The sequence below is a fragment of the Ambystoma mexicanum genome, chromosome 9 (assembly GCF_040938575.1).
Source record: "Ambystoma mexicanum isolate Mex_15411 chromosome 9, UKY_AmexF1_1, whole genome shotgun sequence".
NCBI classification, from domain to species: Eukaryota; Metazoa; Chordata; class Amphibia; order Caudata; family Ambystomatidae; genus Ambystoma; species Ambystoma mexicanum.
This window is the reverse complement of record NC_090931.1, coordinates 821,149,782-821,171,709: the sequence shown is the minus strand read 5'-3', so window position 1 is coordinate 821,171,709 and position 21,928 is coordinate 821,149,782. Positions and strand designations below refer to the sequence as shown.

Below are 21,928 nucleotides of genomic sequence, written 5' to 3'. Positions count from 1 at the left end.
ACTTAATGATGCCAGATGCGTGCCTATCCTCTGGCAATGCATCTGCATCACCCTTGCCTTTGTGTGTGATGGGGCCGCAAGGCACTCTTTCTAATAGCCCCCTCCACCGCCCCTCCCCGCTTGGCAGCTCATCCATCTTGTCACAGAAGCATCTGACACATATCTGCAGACAGTTGCCAAAGCAGGTGATTCTGCTCAGCAGGAGGGCCATGGGGGAGCTTGGGAAGTCAGGGCATCTCCATGGAGAACAAGATGTTTTCTTCTATTTGGGTCCGGGATCTTGGAAGGTCGGTTGAGATTCTGCAATCCACAACAAGGTGTGCTGCCATGTGTTCCTGCCACACAGTTTTTCACTCCTGATTTGTTTTTACCTTAATTGGTTAACTGATTTGTTTGGCTCATGACACATCCCTCTGACTTCTAAGCGCTCAAATAATCAGTGCATGATTGTCCCGTGTAATGGTGCTCCGTTCATTGCCCTCGAGAGAAAGAAAGACTTAGCACCACTGGTATTTGAGCCTGCAACTACGGGTTGCGCACAGAGGTCAGAGGTCAGGGTTTTGTTAAGTGATCTTACTGGCCTTGGATGTCTAAGTGGCTCTTTGGTGAAGACCAACCTGCAAAATATGCATTCTGTGCAGCACACAGAAAGCCTACACTGTGTTACAGGAATGTTGAGCTAGCTCGCGGGAGGGACCCATATTGATAGCGACTATCATCCGCTCAACTGCGACATCAACACAGGAAGGAAGCGGGTCTACTAAGATCGAAACCGCCATCATTATCAAGTGGATACAAGTGTTGCTTCCAATCTAACAGCTGAACTCCGCAGGCAGACATTACATTAGGTTCTAATTGTCGGAAGACCCAGCATGCACTGAAATCTTGCATTGTTCTGGAAAACTGGCCGATGTGGTGATACTGTGCCAGGTGCTGTCTTAAGTAGTGTATAACACAGGCCATAGAAGGTCTGAAAAGGAGTCTGGTCAGGGACGTCATTTGGGGGCCACAAGGGGTCGCACCTGCGACCCCTGAGGTCTCCCTTGCTACCCCTGTGGTCTGGTCTTCCATGCTACCCCTAAAAAAAAAGCCATTTGGCTCTTTGTTTCTGGAGTGGCTGGCATTTTTGTTGAGGGCTATTAAAAAAAAAAAACAAAGAAAAAAACGGGGGTAACACTGAGCAGTGACCCTAAATAAGAAAGAATAGGAATAACAAATAATGTGTCGTTTTGGAATTCTATACAATGCTAGACACATTAAAGGGGTGAAGGGTTGTCTTCTATGGCTTCACATGATATCCCTTTGTGGTGGGGTCAAATGACATCACTTCCTGTGATGTCACTAGTGGTCAAGGGTCATTTGATGTCACTTCCGCTACCCCTAGCATTTTGGTGAAATGACGTCCCTGAGCCTGGTGGGGCCAGATTACCATAAAGAGAGCTTCTAAAACAGGTGGCACTTGCCCATGCCGCATCACGACAAGAGGAGGCAACAGCTTCCGAGAAAAGCAGAGGCCTCTGGGCTCTAGACTCACTCCTTGAGTCCTCCTCAATGCTGACCTCTGCCTGGCCCATTAATCCACCATTCGGACTTCACACGAGTCTGAGTCCATTAAGTTGGCTCCCACGTGTGTGGCACAAGAAAAGGCAGATGTTAAGGGACAGTGAAATCCAATCAAATGCGCTGAAGTGAATATTGCTACGGCAACCCAAAGAGCTCATAATTCTGGGTTGCGGATAGTGTTCTCTATTTTGACCCTTTGCAATTGTTCACTCTTCCTGTACTGGTTCTTAAGGCAATAGTCCTTCAGAGATCGTGCTCCCCTTTCATGGAAATCTGGCCGCAAAGTACCAGTCCACGAGACAGCAAAAATATCTGCACCCTCTAATTGAAGACCCATCTCTTTGTTGGACTCCTCATTTAAATAATTTGGTAGATTGTTTTAACTTCAGTACAGAAACGGATGGAAAGCAACGCTATTCTCTAAGTGGTCTAGGTGGGTTTCTGCTAGAGTCCCGTTCTCTGTTTATGCGTCCCCCTCACAAAGCGCACCCAATTAAAAACAGGAAGTCTCTTTGGTCCACCTGTTGGCCTAAGATGTATGTGCGATATTTGTTATAATCACCTTTCTGGGCAATTTGCACTCAGCAAATAGAGATCTCAGGTCATATGGCCACGACGTTGAGATCACATACTACTTCTGAAGCATTCAGCGAGCGAGGCAGGTGTGTGCTGGACCCCACTCTGCTCAACCTTTTGCTAATGAACCTGATTGGCTATGCTATGCGGCCCTTATTCTGATGACGCTGTCCCATTATCAAGGACGAATCTCTCCTCGGAAACATGAAGAGCTGCCTTTGTGGGAAACTGCCCCTAAAACAACCTGAAAATCAATCACATAGTCCTAGGGTGCGTGAAATATTACGCACTAAAAGATATTGCAAATGGCGAGATTTTACAGAAGGATGGTCATTTCAACTAGCGTGGTATTTACCCCATGGCTATGATGCCATGAAGCTGCCGAGGTGGCTTAAGCAAGCTCACACTTGCACATATTACAGAAGGATGGTCATTTCTACTAGCGTGGTATTTACCCCATGGCTATGATGCCATGAAGCTGCCGAGGTGGCTTAAGCAAGCTCACACTTGCACATATTACAGAAGGATGGTCATTTCAACTAGCGTGGTATTTACCCCATGGCTAGGATGCCATGAAGCTGCCGAGGTGGCTTAAGCAAGCTCACACTTGCACATATTACAGAAGGATGGTCATTTCTACTAGCGTGGTATTTACCCCATGGCTAGGATGCCATGAAGCTGCCGAGGTGGCTTAAGCAAGCTCACACTTGCACATATTACAGAAGGATGGTCATTTCTACTAGCGTGGTATTTACCCCATGGCTATGATGCCATGAAGCTGCCGAGGTGGCTTAAGCAAGCTCACACTTGCACATATTACAGAAGGATGGTCATTTCTACTAGCGTGGTATTTACCCCATGGCTATGATGCCATGAAGCTGCCGAGGTGGCTTAAGCAAGCTCACACTTGCACATATTACAGAAGGATGGTCATTTCTACTAGCGTGGTATTTACCCCATGGCTATGATGCCATGAAGCTGCCGAGGTGGCTTAAGCAAGCTCACACTTGCACATATTACAGAAGGATGGTCATTTCTACTAGCGTGGTATTTACCCCATGGCTATGATGCCATGAAGCTGCCGAGGTGGCTTAAGCAAGCTCACACTTGCACATATTACAGAAGGATGGTCATTTCAACTAGCGTGGTATTTACCCCATGGCTAGGATGCCATGAAGCTGCCGAGGTGGCTTAAGCAAGCTCACACTTGCACATATTACAGAAGGATGGTCATTTCTACTAGCGTGGTATTTACCCCATGGCTAGGATGCCATGAAGCTGCCGAGGTGGCTTAAGCAAGCTCACACTTGCACATATTACAGAAGGATGGTCATTTCTACAAGCGTGGTATTTACCCCATGGCTAGGATGCCATGAAGCTGCCGAGGTGGCTTAAGCAAGCTCACACTTGCACATATTACAGAAGGATGGTCATTTCTACTAGCGTGGTATTTACCCCATGGCTAGGATGCCATGAAGCTGCCGAGGTGGCGTAAGCAAGCTCACACTTGCACATATTACAGAAGGATGGTCATTTCTACTAGCGTGGTATTTACCCCATGGCTATGATGCCATGAAGCTGCCGAGGTGGCGTAAGCAAGCTCACACTTGCACATATTACAGAAGGATGGTCATTTCTACTAGCGTGGTATTTACCCCATGGCTATGATGCCATGAAGCTGCCGAGGTGGCGTAAGCAAGCTCACACTTGCACATATTACAGAAGGATGGTCATTTCTACTAGCGTGGTATTTACCCCATGGCTATGATGCCATGAAGCTGCCGAGGTGGCTTAAGCAAGCTCACACTTGCACATATTACAGAAGGATGGTCATTTCTACTAGCGTGGTATTTACCCCATGGCTATGATGCCATGAAGCTGCCGAGGTGGCTTAAGCAAGCTCACACTTGCACATATTACAGAAGGATGGTCATTTCTACTAGCGTGGTATTTACACCATGGCTATGATGCCATGAAGCTGCCGAGGTGGCTTAAGCAAGCTCACACTTGCACATATTACAGAAGGATGGTCATTTCTACTAGCGTGGTATTTACCCCATGGCTATGATGCCATGAAGCTGCCGAGGTGGCTTAAGCAAGCTCACACTTGCACATATTACAGAAGGATGGTCATTTCTACTAGCGTGGTATTTACCCCATGGCTATGATGCCATGAAGCTGCCGAGGTGGCGTAAGCAAGCTCACACTTGCACATATTACAGAAGGATGGTCATTTCAACTAGCGTGGTATTTACCCCATGGCTATGATGCCATGAAGCTGCCGAGGTGGCGTAAGCAAGCTCACACTTGCACATATTACAGAAGGATGGTCATTTCTACTAGCGTGGTATTTACCCCATGGCTATGATGCCATGAAGCTGCCGAGGTGGCTTAAGCAAGCTCACACTTGCACATATTACAGAAGGATGGTCATTTCTACTAGCGTGGTATTTACCCCATGGCTATGATGCCATGAAGCTGCCGAGGTGGCTTAAGCAAGCTCACACTTGCACATATTACAGAAGGATGGTCATTTCTACTAGCGTGGTATTTACCCCATGGCTATGATGCCATGAAGCTGCCGAGGTGGCGTAAGCAAGCTCACACTTGCACATATTACAGAAGGATGGTCATTTCTACTAGCGTGGTATTTACCCCATGGCTATGATGCCATGAAGCTGCCGAGGTGGCTTAAGCAAGCTCACACTTGCACATATTACAGAAGGATGGTCATTTCTACTAGCGTGGTATTTACCCCATGGCTATGATGCCATGAAGCTGCCGAGGTGGCGTAAGCAAGCTCACACTTGCACATATTACAGAAGGATGGTCATTTCTACTAGCGTGGTATTTACCCCATGGCTATGATGCCATGAAGCTGCCGAGGTGGCTTAAGCAAGCTCACACTTGCACATATTACAGAAGGATGGTCATTTCTACTAGCGTGGTATTTACCCCATGGCTATGATGCCATGAAGCTGCCGAGGTGGCTTAAGCAAGCTCACACTTGCACATATTACAGAAGGATGGTCATTTCTACTAGCGTGGTATTTACCCCATGGCTATGATGCCATGAAGCTGCCGAGGTGGCGTAAGCAAGCTCACACTTGCACATATTACAGAAGGATGGTCATTTCAACTAGCGTGGTATTTACCCCATGGCTATGATGCCATGAAGCTGCCGAGGTGGCGTAAGCAAGCTCACACTTGCACATATTACAGAAGGATGGTCATTTCTACTAGCGTGGTATTTACCCCATGGCTATGATGCCATGAAGCTGCCGAGGTGGCTTAAGCAAGCTCACACTTGCACATATTTGGGCCGGATTCACAGAATGTTTTCCTATGGGATTGCGCCGTTATAAAATGCTTCCATGAATCAGGCCTAAAGTGTGGTCCTCAAATTGAATCACAGGCTTGAGGCATTGTGGTTGAGCAGGCCATGGAGGCAGGTGGGGGTTGGGGCCTGATTCGCACAGTTTTCCAATGGGATTGCGCCGTTATAAAACTCTTCTGTGAATCAGGACCTTAGACTTTGCTGGCAGACCTGAAGTGCGCTGGACTGCGTAGTCGTGCAAATGTTGCTGCCCTAGACTCCCAGCCGCAAGTTTAATAAAGACTCGGTTACTTCAGCCCCTTTCCACGATGGCAGTTTCATCTCATTCAGGAATAGGTGTTCCTTCAGCAGGAGAAGGGACTGCACTCTTGTTTCATGCTGCAGATTCTGTGCACCAGATGATGCAGGTCTTTTGGCAACAGTCTGACTGAATTCATTGCTTTAAAGGTGGCATTTTTGGTACCTTAGTACACTTTAAATATGTTCTTATTGCTCTTAATTTAGCTCCACTTTTGCAGCTTGTTCATTGAGGAACGGGGACTTTGCAAGGATGAAATTCAATACATGAAGCTTGTGTTATAATTACCTAATAGCGAGGGCTTTAAGTGGCCAGGGGCTCCCCAGGACACAGCCCTGGCAGTCTTAGAAAACTGCTTCTGAGCCGGGGCTTTGTCGGGGCTCTCCTCAGTCACCCGGATGAGTGCTGAGCAAACTTGATTTCTCCTGTGCAGGCACATAAGTAGCAAAAAGCGAGTGCACAAGAGAAATTGGGTGGTGGATGCATGGGTGACAAGGTGTGACCCTGCCTATAGCCCCCAGATACCGCACTTCAGTCTTTTTCTCTTCAGAGACCCCCGTCACAACGACCCCGTGCCTTCAGTCACAGACGACAACAAACCTGTGCCGATTTTCATTTCGATGGAGGGGCTGTCAGATTCACTGTGTCAGGCCATTGTTTACTTAATTGTTCACTTACCTCCTAGAGCCGTGGTGTGAAGCCCAAAAGAGACCATTCTCTTCATGACCAGCGCAGTGCAATCAACAGACTTTACCTACAAACAGATATTTAGGTCATTTGAGATTCTTTTCAAATTACTTAAAATTGGCAGCTTTCTAAACTTGGAGAATCTTAATGAATAACCAAAGTGCGTGTATTCATCAGGCCGCGGCACAAAGAAAAGAGCGCGACCTACATTACTCAGTAGTGTCCGAACCCCCGGCCAATGCGGGAACTTACATGCTGGCCGGCTGTCAAATAAATATCAGGAAAATGTATAATTTAGGCAGCTGAGGAAATAACATGATTTGCTTCGCTCGGACAGTCACAAATCCGGACCATTCACATCACTAGCAGCAAATCACGAGCCTGGTATTTTAAGGACTTTGCATGTACTTTCTTTGTAATCGCTCGGCCACAAAAAACACTATTCAGAACACTCTCCGAATAAAAATGCCGTCTGTGAGGCCCCCCCCCCCATGTTTTCTCCTTCCCCCTAAGGCACTGCTTGTACCTAAATCTAACCTTGGCATAGAGAACCTTAGCTTGACTGACTATAACCCGACAAGAGGATGCGTGTTATGTGCACTGGAGCAGGTGGGAGTAGAAACTAGACAATGGGTCACTTTCTGTTCAATGTGTAAATACCGTTGCTGTGGAAACAGGATAGACTTTGTTATCCATGTCTCTTCATCGGGCCACTATATGTTATGTTTAATGTATATTGTGCAACATCCCATCAGGGCAATCTTGGCTCTCAGAAGCTGAAACACTAGACTAGGCCATGGTCTAGTCCCGAGGAGGGAAGAGACAAGCTTTATACTGCCCCCGTGAAAAGATGGCTACACACTAACTGAGAGTCCAAATAAGCTCGAATGTACACATTATTCCCCAGTTACTCTGAAAGCCTCTGGCCACTTGCATATATGTACCTCTGTAACTCCCCAGCCTCTAACGCTATGCCTTGAGGCGATTCAGTTCATAGAGATGTGCTAAAGGTAAATGCATGTATTCATTGAATGCATGAAGGGATGAATACATGAATGACTAATTACATATATGCGATGCTTTTTTCATTAAGATAAGGAAAGGCATTATAAGCCACTCACATTGGTTGTCATCAACATGAGGAATGTTGAAATAAAGGGGTGGGCTCTTTTTTCCGGACAACGCATATCACCTGTCAGCCACGCCTCCACGCCTCCCTTTCACCTTCTCTCTGAATTAGCTCTTACTCTGATGCATTTGTTCAGCGGTTGAGAGCATGATACTGCATTGTAAATAATATATTCATCTTAGACTTTTGCAATTGTCTGCTATTGCCATTGGTCTGGCTAGCGTTATGTGTGAATCACAGTATCCGGCTTCGATTGCCTAGTTCGATCCGCTTACCTATACCTTTTGTAAATTGTAATATTCTTTTGTGTTGCTTTTTAAAGTTCGGTTCATAAAAAGAGCCTCTTAAATGCTTCCAAAATAAGTCTCGTGAGATTTGAGTAGGAGAAATGTGACTGCCTGTCCAATGTGTTTCAGAACCTCAACGTTTAAACTCCTCTGCAACAAAGGAAAGCTGGGGATCTTATCATTCCAAAACCTTTCATGGTTGCACAGTACATATGTTGTCTTTACGAGGGGAACCTTTTACCTCTGCCCTTTTATGGTGATATAACACACTCCCATACATGCGGCTGGTCTTAAAAGGAGAGGGTTTAGATGTAATCGTTTTTTTAGGTTTGAGCTTACTCGTTACTGCCCCCTGGTGATTTTAAGACACTTGGAGGTGTCATGGAAAATCGACATGTGGCTTGTGCCCCGGATTTTATCATCCAACTCCTCTACCTTACTGATACTATAGTGTGGCCACGCCAACTACCCTTATTTAGGCAACAACAAGCCTTCGCAACACATTGAATAAAAAAAAGTTATTCATTAAGACGAATGGACACCATCTATTTAAGGGTGAAAAGGTATAGCCACTGAGCTGCCGGCAATTTTCTGGGCAAGAAAAGAAACGAGAGCTGTTCTAATGGCTGCTGTAACGTCGGCACTTTCCTCCCATAGCTACAGCGCTGCTTCTCTCTCAGCGCACCCCCTTCCAGGCACACATGCCGGTCCATATAGCGAGCTACAGTAGACATCATTAGCATGTCCAACCTTTAAATGTTTCCCCTGATACAGGATTCGAGCTGTTGACCTTCCCTCACGTCTTGCTGAGTGACCTCTCCGGGCGATCAATGTACCAGTCTGCCAGTCTGCCTGGGCCAGGCCAGCTCCTTCTCTTCCTCCAATACAAGGCTCCACCTGTCACCCACCCTGCTATTGTTAACTGGGTTCCTCTGATGTTATGTGAGAGTCGCTGTAGTATATTAGTATACCTTTCCTTCGCTATGTTTAGATCGACCTATTGAAATGTGTAGTACCATTCTACTTGCGGAGAGCCCTACATGGACTCCATCTTGTTCTATGACTTGTATCATTGTTTAGGTTAAAGTGCAGTTTGTGCATCTGTAGCGGCTCTCCAGACAGGTAACTATGAAAGCTAAAAAGGAAAACACCCCTCTGCTGTGGATCCATTGGAGTTGGTCCTTGGTCCATTTCTCTTGGGCGGCGTCCAATTCTGTGTCGGGGCATTATTTTCTTTTTTATTGTTTTGTTTTGTTTTGTTTTGTTTTGTTGGTTAGAGTGTAGAGTTTTGTTCTCTTAAGTCGTGTTAGTTGAGTGCCCTCTTTGAGGGTACGGTCCAGTAATTGGGTGGGGTACGGGAGTTCATTTGACTATGGGTGGTTTATGTCGGTGGGGTATTTGGTAGGAGGGGTATCGCTCTTAAGTGTGTGGGGGCTACGTTTGCAGGTGGTGATCAGAGGGATCTTGTCAATGTTGCTCCTGGCTCTTGGGCAAGGCCTAGGTTTTCACTTAACGTTGATGTGGATCAGGCAGTGCCTATCTTTCAGCTTGCACCTGGTGGGGATATGCACAGCACTTAGATTGGGATTACTGTATAGTTGGAAGTCTTAGGTCTCACAAAGGGGCATATTCAAACACACCTGGACTTCAGACACAAGGATAGTTGGTAAAAGGCTATGCCTCACAGAAGGCAGATGTAAATACACCTAGGTTTGAGATTCCTAGATACTGAGGAAAAGGCCTATATTTCACAGAGACTGCAGATGTAAATACACCTGGATTTGGGATTCCTAGATACTGAGGAAAAGGCCTATATTTCACAGAGACTGCAGATGTAAATACACCTAGGTTTGAGATTCCTAGATACTGAGGAAAAGGCCTATATTTCACAGAGACTGCAGATGTAAATACACCTGGGTTTGGGATTCCTAGATACTGAGGAAAAGGCCTATATTTCACAGAGACTGCAGATGTAAATACACCTGGGTTTGAGATTCCTAGATACTGAGGAAAAGGCCTATATTTCACAGAGACTGCAGATGTAAATACACCTGGATTTGGGATTCCTAGATACTGAGGAAAAGGCCTATATTTCACAGAGACTGCAGATGTAAATACACCTGGGTTTGAGATTCCTAGATACTGAGGAAAAGGCCTATATTTCACAGAGACTGCAGATGTAAATACACCTAGGTTTGAGATTCCTAGATACTGAGGAAAAGGCCTATATTTCACAGAGACTGCAGATGTAAATACACCTGGATTTGGGATTCCTAGATACTGAGGAAAAGGCCTATATTTCACTGAGACTGCAGATGTAAATACACCTAGGTTTGAGATTCCTAGATACTGAGGAAAAGGCCTATATTTGACAGAGAATGCAGATATAAATACACCTGGATTTGGGATTCCTAGATACTGAGGAAAAGGCCTATATTTCACAGAGACTGCAGATGTAAATACACCTAGGTTTGAGATTCCTAGATACTGAGGAAAAGGCCTATATTTCACAGAGACTGCAGATGTAAATACACCTGGGTTTGAGATTCCTAGATACTGAGGAAAATGCCTATATTTCACAGAGACTGCAGATGTAAATACACCTAGGTTTGAGATTCCTAGATACTGAGGAAAAGGCCTATATTTCACATAGACTGCAGATGTAAATACACCTGGGTTTGCGATTCCTAGATACTGAGGAAAAGGCCTATATTTGACAGAGACTGCAGATGTAAATACACCTAGGTTTGAGATTCCTAGATACTGAGGAAAAGGCCTATATTTGACAGAGAATGCAGATATAAATACACCTGGATTTGGGATTCCTGGATAGTGGGAAAAAAATGTTTATGTTTTACAAGCAATGCAGATATAGATACACCTAGATGTGGCCTATGTTACAAGCACTTGGCAGATAATAGTATATCCTAATTTAGGATTTTTAGATAATTAACTGGGTGGTGCTAATCGAAGTTCTTCCATACTTATTCGTTGAGGCTGGTTGACAGCTGTCCGTTCCTCGTTTGCCGCGTCTTGGCACTGCAGCTGGCTGCTACTGCTAGTTTGTGGGTGGGATTATGCCTTTGCAACCTCCTCCGTGAGTATGGCTGCAGCAGGGATGTGTTGGCAGAGTTTGAGACTGCACCCAGGGAATCAGGTGGGAGCGCTGCTGGTCCTTTTCCTTGAGCTCAGTGCGCTGAGAGAAATAGGTGATGGGGTTCAGTGGCTCTGTTTGGTTAGATCTGTCACTGAGGATTGAGTGGGTAGTTTGAGGTTTTGGGTAGGTTTATGTTAATGGGTGGTAGAAGTTCTCTGTGTTCTCTATGTCAGTAGTGGAAGACGTAAAAGGGATAAGGTAACATAACGACCAAAGAGTTTATCGTGCATGCGGCATGCTTTACAGGAGACTGAGGCCTTATTTCCAAAGCCTTTTCCAATGGGGTTACGCCATTGTAAAAGGTTTTTATAAATCAGTCTTATCCCACAAGGTCGTGCCATTACATCTCAGCGGTCATGGGTCTGCTATTCAGCAGCTTTCATCTTTACAATTTCTTAATTTCAGTTGATGAGGCGTTGCACTCTTGGCAAGGAAGCTTTGGCTGTATTTACAATGTGGTTGAGGGTCTTGTTTGGAGATACAAGTGATGGGGTCATCACTGGGCAGAAGTTAATGTTTATTTTTCTGGGTGGCTATTGCTGTGCTTTCTTCTAAGAAGCTCTCGTCCACATTGGGGATTAAAGGCCTTGGCTGCCGGTTCATCTTTATGAAGCGATTTATATGAACATGGTCCATTTAGGCCAGGAAGGTCTTTAATTTCATGAGGATCGAAGCTATAGAAGGTGTCTGCATGTTTTACAAAGTCGGGGGATGACACGCAATGCATAATCCCCCTTTCCAGAGTATATGCTCAGGATGTAACAGTGGTTAACCAGGTTTATACATTGATCCAGACTTGGATGATCCATAATGGCCTTGCACTTAATGATGAAAAAACTGAGCTGATGGTGGTAGGCTCACCAACTAGAATACATAAATTAGACCCAGTGTACCAACACTTCTTGTTGGCAGGATGCAAGATTGCCACCCAGCAAAACTCTAAGGGTATTCCTGGATCACACTTTAAATATGCAGGCTGAAGTCAATAGCCTGGTCTCTACTTTGGCCTATCACATTAGACTTGTGTCCCAGATGCAGCCTTTTCTATCAAAAACAAGTTGTGTCACAGTCGCAAGAGCCATCATAAGTATATAAAATTGACTATTGTAGCAGTCTCCTAGTTGGCATCAGCAAGGGGGACTGTGCTAGGCTGCAGACAATTCAGAATCGTGTGGTCAGAGCAAGCTGTTGAAGGACTAAATAGAAGAGCTCTTGTGCCTGAAGCCAGAAGAAATCTTCATTGACTTCCTATAGCAGCAAGAATATCCTTCCGTCTGCTGACCATAATTCACAAACGTCTAGCAGGGAGCAGCCCGGCATATTTGACAGAAACCCTAAGGTAAGAGCCCTGAGACCCAATGATACCAATCTTCTGGTGGTATCCAGGACCATATTGACTATGGTGAACAAAGGTGCCTTTTTTGCAGCAGCACCAATGGCGTGGAATCCGATTCCGCCCGATCTCAGGGGGGCGAATCTAGAGAAATCTTTAAGAAGAGACTAAAGATCTATATGGTTAGGTACCGGTTGCTATTTCTGGCGAGTCATTTATTTAGCACTCTGACCTGTAGCTCTGCTGGGTGGTGTTTGTATGTCAGTCGGTGTGTTTTTCGTTTCTTGTGCGCCTATATCCCTCCAGGCCCTCGGTGCACGCTACAAATTAAATAACATAACATACAATGAGTTGTTGGAGGTCCTGACTAATAGGGTGAAGCTTTGGCTGTCCAAATCCTCTGTTTTTTAATTGCGTGTTCATTTGATTTCTACCGGATGCACCACACAGAAGGGTATCCACTGCAAAAAAGCAAAAGGGGATGGAGTAAGAAGATGCCCTGAGGGTAGCAGAACAGTAGCAGAGAGCGGGCAGATACAGGGAAGCAACGTCCGATCCACAGATCCAAAACACAGAGATGATCCCTCCCAGGAAGCGGTCTAGGGGGATCCGTTGAGGGTTGTCTTTGGCGTTAGACTGGTTGTTTTGGAGGTCCAGATGTTCAGGCGTCCCGGCGTAATGGTGTTTTTATCAGTCCAGGGCTAAAATGTTGCAGAAGAAGCAGTGTTGTCTTTTCTCAGGGGTTGTATTAGGTCATAACAAAGGAGCCTTAATAGCTGCCAATGTCTTTGCCCACCGAAACCCTAGTAGTCCTTTCCCCAGAAAGCAGATCACAACGGGCACCTCAGTAAAGACACCGTTACCAAAGCCAAGCCGTACAACTCCAACACGGATCATCATAGGCTGCTTAAGTGGCCGCTCTGGTGAGTCCCCAGTGGTCTTGCACCCATGATGCCATCAGCTGCACGTATGGGCACCAGGGTCAGAACTCAAGGGTCATTTTCTCAAGGACGTCTCCGGCAACAGTTTAACAATCATTTGTTGGCTTGGGCCAGCATACATAACTCTTCCCAAACAAAAAAGCACACACAGAACACCACCCGCACCTGCTCCCTGACCAGTGCCACAATAAGGCAACTGGAAGCAGCTGTTGAGGCCACCACCGGCCGACGGGCTCGCTTGTTCCACTGCATTCACCAAATTCTTTCACCAGTCTTGCTCTTACTCGCATACCTCCATTTAAGCAGTGCCATAGCAGCTCCTTAACGGAGGCCAAGATTTACACCTGCCTGCCTGTTGGGATGCTCTTCTGGTCCCAGGGATAGAGGGAAGTGGTCGGGCGCAGTTCGTCTCTCAGGCGTCCTGCAGCTAAAGCTATCCGATTCAAACAAAGCAGATGTTCTACGTTTTCTTTGTTTCTGTCTCTACAATTCTCAATTGAATACAACTTGGACAGGGATGGTCAATGAGGCTACTTTCTGCTAAATAGGTAAACTACAACAATGGCACTTTTGGAAATCCCCCAGGCTGGTCAAAGTGCAGTAAAGTAGAAGGAAGTTGTAATAGGAGGAAAATGACCCGGAAGTGAATATTATAACCTTCCAACAGTTTCCTGGTAGTTGGTTATTTATTTATTTAGGATTTATAAAGCCGGAACTATGGCCTGAAAGCATCAAGGTGCTAAAACCAGTTACCAATTGACTCACCTTTAACCACAGGAAAGACTTGATACAAACTGACACATCTAAGATGAGTTGGAGAACAGGAGGAAATGCTCCTGGAGACGAGAAAGGTATTTATTTGTCGAGGTTTGTTCTCACTTTATAGAAGAAGGATGTGATTTCACATATATGTATTGAATGCCTGTACTGAAAGGGCCTGTCAAGTGCCTCACATTTTTAGGGCATATGAAATGTTGGCATGTGTTCATCAAAAAAACCTACCTATCTCTGCTGCATGTATTAGAGAGTCAACACGTAATTTCGAATAGCTGCCATGTGTATAATAACACAAGCTTCATTCCCTCATCTGCTCGCATTGCTTCCTCCCAGCTAGTCCAGGTGTCATGCCACAGGGGAGGGCACCTCAAGTGGCAGCATGTCTTCAGCCTTTTTGTTAGGTCGTTGCCTGTTGACTCTGGAGGCCTGAAAACGAATCCTGGCCTCCCCACGTAACTAAAGAGTGTGATTCTGACCAAGGCAAAGTATCTCCCAGTACGTCAGTTCCCTTCTCTGCTGAAGTAGCCAGTGCTTCCAAACAGGCCAGTCCGCAGCGTTGGGTGCAATATGAAAAGTGGTGATTTGAATGAGGCATTGGATGCTAATGGACAGTGGGGGATGGGCGATGGTCATATACACAGGGAAATGCAACCTGCATTCAAATGATATTAATAACAATCTGTGCATTGGTATTGAACTCCTTGCTTGGTACGACATCCTTTCATCGCTTGCAATTGCAACGCCGGGCATATCAACGTGTATATTATAACGAAAATGTTCGTTGCATTTTTTAGGGGGGTGGGAAAGGGCAGATAAGGGGTTGGGGGTAGGGAATAGGTCAAAATAGGTGGGGGAGGGGGTTCGGGGGGTAACCCCTCCAAAAAGTTTTTGTTAGAATGTACACGTTCTAATGCCTGGCGTTGCAATTGCAGGCGATGAAAGAACGTGGAACCATATTGCTCTAGTCCAGTAGGGCACGCTGGCCTAGGAATCTTGACTATTTAGTACGGCCGAGAACCAGGAAGGAAGTTGGTTACGGAGGAGCTAAGCTCCAAGATCTAACTAAACCTTGCAGACAGCAGTGCTTAATTTGTGGGGGTTTTCGCCAGGGCTCAGCCCCAACACTTATTTCTGAGCCCTAGCACTTATTTCTGAGCCCCGGCACTTATTCCTGAGCCCCGGAACTTAATTCTGAGCCCCAGCACTTATTTCTGAGCCCCGGCCCTTATTTCTGAGCCCCAGCACTTATTATCTCAGACTCAGATTGATTATGAAGTACTGATAGCCAGAACATCCATCAACCCCAATGAGCAGGCGTGAGCTGTGGTTTAAGCCCAAATATGTCGACACTGTGGGGAGCAGCTGTGGGTGGTGGCAGCAATGGTGGGGATTGCCCACCCACAGTGTCACAAGCGTGCTAGAAAGTACTTGGGCCCTGGCACTTATTCTCTTACGAATTAAGCACTGGCAGACAGGGAGTGGCATTGAGTGATTTTGCCTTGGAGGAGACAAATACTCAATCCCTCACATGTCAGGGGGAAGACATCTCTCACCCCCTATTAGCAGGAGGATAACCGCAGCCAGGCCTGCACCTGTGTAAAGACACCAAGTCACGCACAGAGAGTAGTAGATGAGTTAGGGGGCGGGGCTTCACATCCCTGCATGACCTTTGAATCCTGCACACTCGCTGAAGCTTTCTACTAACCTTTCTGTTTGCAATACTGTGTGGCTGCAATTGCTCTCAATGGAAGATGCTATATCACAGTCTCTGCTATGCTTTTTTTTCTTCTTTTGTTTGTGCCCTCTTCCTTGTGTGGATGCATGCTTTCGCCAGTTCAAAAAAAGGAAAGGAAACTCCATTTCGGGCAAGAAAAAGTCCAGCCTGGAAAGCCCCCACAGGCCCCAATTAGTGAGTAACTATCTGTGTCTGTGTTGACTTCCGTTATACAGGTCTTATAATGTCACCCCCAGTATGTGCCCCCCACCCTCTGTTAGGCATTATAAACCTGTATAAAGACCCGCACCAGATCAACTAGAAGCAGTGTCTCGTTCTGAGCAGCGTGTGTGGCGGGGCGGTGGGGTGGACCCCCCACACCAGGTTTGCCCTTGCATTGTTACCCATTCCTGCATATGCATGCCATAGGACCTTCATTGGCGGTCCGGGAAGTCAAGCACCAGCAATGTGTAAGTCCCCATTCCCATAGAGTCCTCTGGGACTCTATGGGAATGGGGACCACAGAAGCACAGGCACCGTTGTTAACATTGCCGGTGCTTCCGTGACGGTTTGCCTACTGTGGCCGATGTGCTTGACAGGTTCAGCCCTCTAAGGCACAGCAGCTCCGGCAGGCAAACCCGTAGTGTGCCGGTCCGGAAACAACAGTGCTGGAAGGCTTACCGGCAACATTGTTTCCAGACCGGCACACTTGTAATGAGGCCCAGTGACTTTGCCGGTCCGAGTAAAATGGTGGTAATGCCAGCACTGGCATTTTTCTGCACTGACAAAACGCAAGTTTGACAGTGGGGGCCTTAGATCTCCCAGCAGGCCTGACCTGCCATTACATCAGGCCCCTACCCACAGAGGAATGCCTGATGTAATGGCACCAGCACTGTCACTGGTAATACCGGTGCTTCGGGCAATCCCATCCCATGGAGTCCAGCATCTGCGCCAGCCATACTATTCCAGTAATACCGGGATTGCAGGCAGCGGAGACGGTTAGGACAGTTTCCCAGTATCCTGCCAGAATTACAGAAGGGTTACCAGGAAACTCATAACGAGGCCCAATATTGACTGAAAGAGAGAGATGGTTCTAGGCAGCGACTGGAACAGAGCGGTAGGTGGGCGAGTAAGGGAGTGACTGCCTGGTAGACAAGGGGAGAAAGAGATAAACATTGAGAGGTGCGGAAACAGAGAAAGAGGGTGAAACAAAACTAGGAAGAAATCAAGCTTTTTGAGATATATAAGCTTTAGTGGCAGGGATATGATATGATAGGTTATTTATGACACGTGTAATACCCAGAGGTTTCTAAGGGCGGACCCGGGGATCGAACCTGTGTTGCTCCGTGCCGTCTTGTTTCCAAGGCGAGCACGTTGCCGTTAAGCTATCCTCCGAGACCATATGGTATTGCTTCCTGTGGTAAAACTGATTTAGAATATAGTTTTCTCCGGCACTTAGTGCAGATGTCAGGCGCTCCGAGGTATGGATGGGTTTAAAACAATGGCATGTAACTTGTCCGTGGAGAGCAGGGGCGGGGGAGTCACAGTGCATTGCCGGGAGGCAAGGCCGACAGGTTAGGGGCATTAAGAACATGGTTGTTTTCCTCTGCTAACCTGCAGGGCCTCATTACAGAAGCTTTGCACTGGTGCAATACTATTTTGCACGGTATTGGCAATAAATCAAAAAATGTATTCTTTCAATGCAGTTTGCACGAGTGCAATGTGTGCGCTTATGCAAATAGGGCACAGCGTTAGCCCCAGAGAAAATATTGCCCCCGTGCAAAATGCATTGAAAGACGTTTTTCTGCACTTGATCAATTTTTCTCCTCAGGCAAGGTTTAAGCAATGAGGCTCCTTGAGTCTCACAATGTGTGCTTTGGATTGTCCACTCACCCATCACATCTTGCACACAAGGTGCCTGATTTACCTGGAGGCCTTACAGGCTTGTTGGGATGCACACAAAACCACCATAAGGAAACCACACTCATGTGCTGTGAGCTCCCTAAACATGCAATTCTTGATGGCCCAAGTTGGTGGGGTCATGTTTTTATGAACACCATTTTCAGTGACAAATTAAGTTAGGTTAGGGTCTGCAAGCTGTGGCTGAGCAGATGCCTTGAATTACAACTCCCATGACTCTGTTCCTTCACCATTGACTAGGCAGGCTGGGGCTGATGGGAGTTGGAGTCCAAAACATCTGGAGAGCCGAAGGTTGCAGACCCCTGGACTAGGTTGAAAAGGAAAGGAAAGGTATATTAAGGTAAGTGCAGGTGATATCAGTTAAGTTGCATTAAGGCTAGTTGAGTTAAGTTGGATCTGAAGAGTGGAGTGGTGAAGATTAAAGGTAGTGTGGCATGGCGCGGGGGGGGGGCAATATGCACCTCGCTTGCTCGGTCATGTTCAGGTGGTCGGGGTCTTTTCTGCGGTAGACCTGGAGGCAAACAAAGATGAGGAAGTGCAGGAATGAATTCAACACAACACTTCCTTTGCTTGGGACAAGTCATAGAGCGACCATCCATAAGGAAACGCCTCCTCTAGGAAAAGATTCTGCTTCTCAACACCCCTTCCCTTCTTCCATCCCTCTAGCATTGCTTTGGTCACAGCGTATTGCTAAAGCACTGCCCTCAAGCAGGACTTTATGCGGCTCAAAGCCATCAAAGTGCAACAAAAGAACAATCATACAAATTCATAAAAATCACTATAGTGCATACAAAAAGATCAATAGTACAAGTTCATAAATTCAGCACAGCTTCAATTCACTATAATATATGAAAGTAGGGATAACATCTAAGGCATTTTATACTGGTATGTTTGATGTAATAAGCACATTCAGTTTAACCGAGAAAGATCTTCTGTTGTGCATTATTGGGTAAACCACATATATCATTTTAAAAAAGAAGTTAAAAGCATAAAACATATAAACAACAATCTCCTTGTTCATTTGCTGAAACCAGCTTCCTTGTTATTAAGACCAAAGTCCATGCACTTCCAAATCCGCCAAAAGTCAAATATGTGCGTCACGCCATCATAGGGCACCGGCCGTTGCAGCGCCTTCGGTGCCGGTCCCATTTCGGCACTTCCTATCGGCCGCGGCTAGTAGGGCGCAGGGACATAGCCGAGCGGGGATATTTCTGCAAACCCTAATATCCCAGCACAGGGACCTATCCGAGGGGGAATGTTAGTGATTGCTGAAATCTATTTTCCGCCTAAACACTAATAAAAGCAGTGCTTCGGGGGACAGTATATTTAAACCAAACACCACGTGCTCAGTATGGTTACATGTGATTTTAACAAATGCATAAATGAAGAATGCATTTTTAACGAAACTAAAACAACGACAAAATATCGAATTTATAAAAAGAAATTATTTGGGAGGGTCTCATGGGGGTTCCCACCCTCAACACCTCTAGACCCATTTTAACCACTTACCGCACCCCCACATATGTTTTTAAAATAATTTGATCTTTTTTTCGCTGTTTTAGTTTTCGTTAAAATTGCATTCATTATTTTCAATTAGTTTAAATCACGGCACACCGCTCAGTGCATGGAGCTGTCGGTTCCATGTACCCAGCACATAGTGTTTGGGTTTAAATATACTGTCTTCCAAAGCTATAATATATTAGTGCTTAAGATAATATTTAAGCAAACAGTAACATCCCGGGACGGATAGGGTGCTGCACCGGGGTCTTACTGTTTGCAGTAATAGCCCAGTGCGAATATGTCCCTGTGGCCTGTTGGCTGCACCTACACGAAGCCTGCGCAGAAGGCGCCGCGCTGGGATAGCCGGCGCTGAAATGTCCAGCTTTGAATATTAGTTCCGCCATGTTGTGCAGGGCTTCCCAACTCTGCTGACTTGCAAACACTTGCTCAAGTTGGTCATAGCCGAGGTCTGAGACACCGCCAGGAGGGGTTGCGATATGGTGGAGGGGTGGAAAAAACCCCTGCAAACGCTCAGTTCACGCACCCACTCAGCTTTGTGGGTCTGGGATGCTGGTGATTACGGATGGAATGCAGGTGTTATGGTTTAGTCACACACGGGAACCAGGCCCTTTCTTCCGGCCCTTTAATTTTCTGTCTTTGTTTCCCTTCTGTCAGCGTCACCAGTCACGTGTTTTGCATCTGTTTCATCTGTGTAAGTCTGTGTAAGTCTGTGTAAAACTAAGTTTTGCTTAGTATTATTATCTGGCATGTCCTGATATTTTTCATCGAGCGCTGGTGGCATAAACAAAATGTGAGTTGATGTTTAGTTTGCAAAGCACAGAGTTTCAGTGAAACAGGAAAATATGGCTCTTAATTGCAATGAAAGATACAATGGGCCTTATTACGGGTCCTGCAGTAACCCTGCCGGTGCAACAGGTGAGTTGCTGCCGGAACCGTAAAAAATGACCGGCGCCTGACTTCCTGATGCCAACGCGCTATTCCAAGTCTGGCAGCCGGGAAGTCCGGCCCCCCTGTAATTTCTTTAGTCCCCATTGCCACAGAGTCCTGGACTCTATGGGAATGGGGACACGGGAGCACCAGCAGCGTTGTTTCTGGAATGGCACACTTAGAATGAGGCCCAATGTGCGATGAGGGCGAACCAGTGGCGTGCCCAGACTCTTTTGACTGGGGTGGCCCAAGTGCACGTGTGGCATGAAGTATGAGCCCACAAACACATAATGATCATAGTTTAGATAATGGGGTGGCACCTGGGGTGGCTAATCAGGTTCCATGGGTAGCAGGTGCCACCCCAGGCCACTCCCTGGTTTCACTCCTAGCCCTTATAACATCAACCGCGTGAATAATACAGGGTTGGCGTCAGCTGCTAGCCAGGCTGGCAGGGACCCTGACACCAGCGCTCCAGAACCCCAACCATACCGGTTGTAGGGGATAAGTCATGGCTCTGGAAATAGCTCCCATTTACAGTCATCGTATCCAGATTCAGGCCCTTGTTTACAGAGTGTTTTCCATTGGGGTTTTGCCCCATTATAAAATGCTTCCGTGACTTAGGCCTCTAATGTGTGTGCATGTTTCACAAACATGGAGTGGATTTCGCTCTTGAGGACAGATCCTTGGTTTATGGTCTATGCATTGCATTATCTTCTACCTACTTCTTAAAAAAAAGCTCCAGAACCGGCCAACTAGTAAAATCCAGTCCGGTTTTCCAAATATCTTCAATGATTTTCTTCGACGGTCATTCATGTAATTTTTATTATTCCTTAAACCTAACTGGATTTCACAATGATCAGTGGGTTGAAATTGGCCCTGCTAACAACTTGCAAGAACTTAGTTTTGTCTTCTTTTTCAAATTTCCAGGCAGCGGTTCTAATAATTCTCCCGTTTCGTTTTTCAGTGCCAAAGGCAAGCCACACGCTATTTCAAAGCTTTGCAAACCCTTCTCCGTTCCTTGGCTGTTTTCAGTCCAGGTCGCCACTGTTGCTCGTAGAAAAGACTGTGCCTTCACTGCCCTCTCCATGAAATGGTGACTTCTGAGCATCGGTCTAGCAGCCTCCTACTGCAGCTTTTCACTCTGGGAGCCTCCATACTCGAAATCCACACCCCTCATTCTGTGCCAGGGGTCTTCAAACCGTGAGGCTGCCCCCTCCCCCCGGAGGCCTGAAGGGAGTACAGTGACTGGGTCCCATAGAAAATATAGGCAGATATGGCGTCTGGGGTGCAGGGGGGGTTGCAACACTCTTTTTACTCAAGGGGGTGGGGCTTAGCATGCACATTTTTGAATACCACTGCATCTGTGCTTTTTTCGCTGTCAGAATAACAGATCGGCTTGACCTCCTTCCCATAGTAGCCCAAAATCCCTGACATAGAGTAAATCGAAGAAAGCCATGTGATTGGACGCATGGTCACGCATTGCGGTGAGACACAAGCATGCATCCTATTTATGTTGTACATTTTCATGTTAGTTGGGGTTTTCTAATGCACGACCTGCCATCATAATGGTTGCTTTTTATCTCAAATTCTGGTTCAGAAGGCTTATGTTTAAGCTAAATTGTAGGTTTCTGGGTACATTTACAGTAGGAGCAGTGACATGTAATTCCGGCCGCTGTCCTCCATGTACAAGAAAACAATGCATGGACGATGCAGCGCTGCCTTCTCTCTCTCCAATGAACCTGGAACTATGACATAAAATGT

The 21,928-nt window shown here is 46.3% G+C and overlaps 1 protein-coding gene across 2 annotated transcripts in view; it reads left to right on the top strand.

Annotated features, from left to right (window-relative positions):
* LOC138488656 (potassium voltage-gated channel subfamily H member 8-like) overlaps positions 1 to 21,928 on the top strand; it is a 1,777,142-nt gene that overhangs the window by 1,058,401 nt on the left and 696,813 nt on the right. The window contains exon 5 of one of the 2 annotated variants that reach the window (XM_069615828.1): positions 15,920 to 15,994. The exons of the other annotated variant lie outside the window; for it this stretch is intronic. Within the exon in view, the coding sequence (XP_069471929.1) occupies positions 15,920 to 15,994 (75 nt within the window). The remainder of the gene's footprint in view (positions 1 to 15,919; positions 15,995 to 21,928) is intronic. 2 annotated transcript variants of the gene reach the window in all.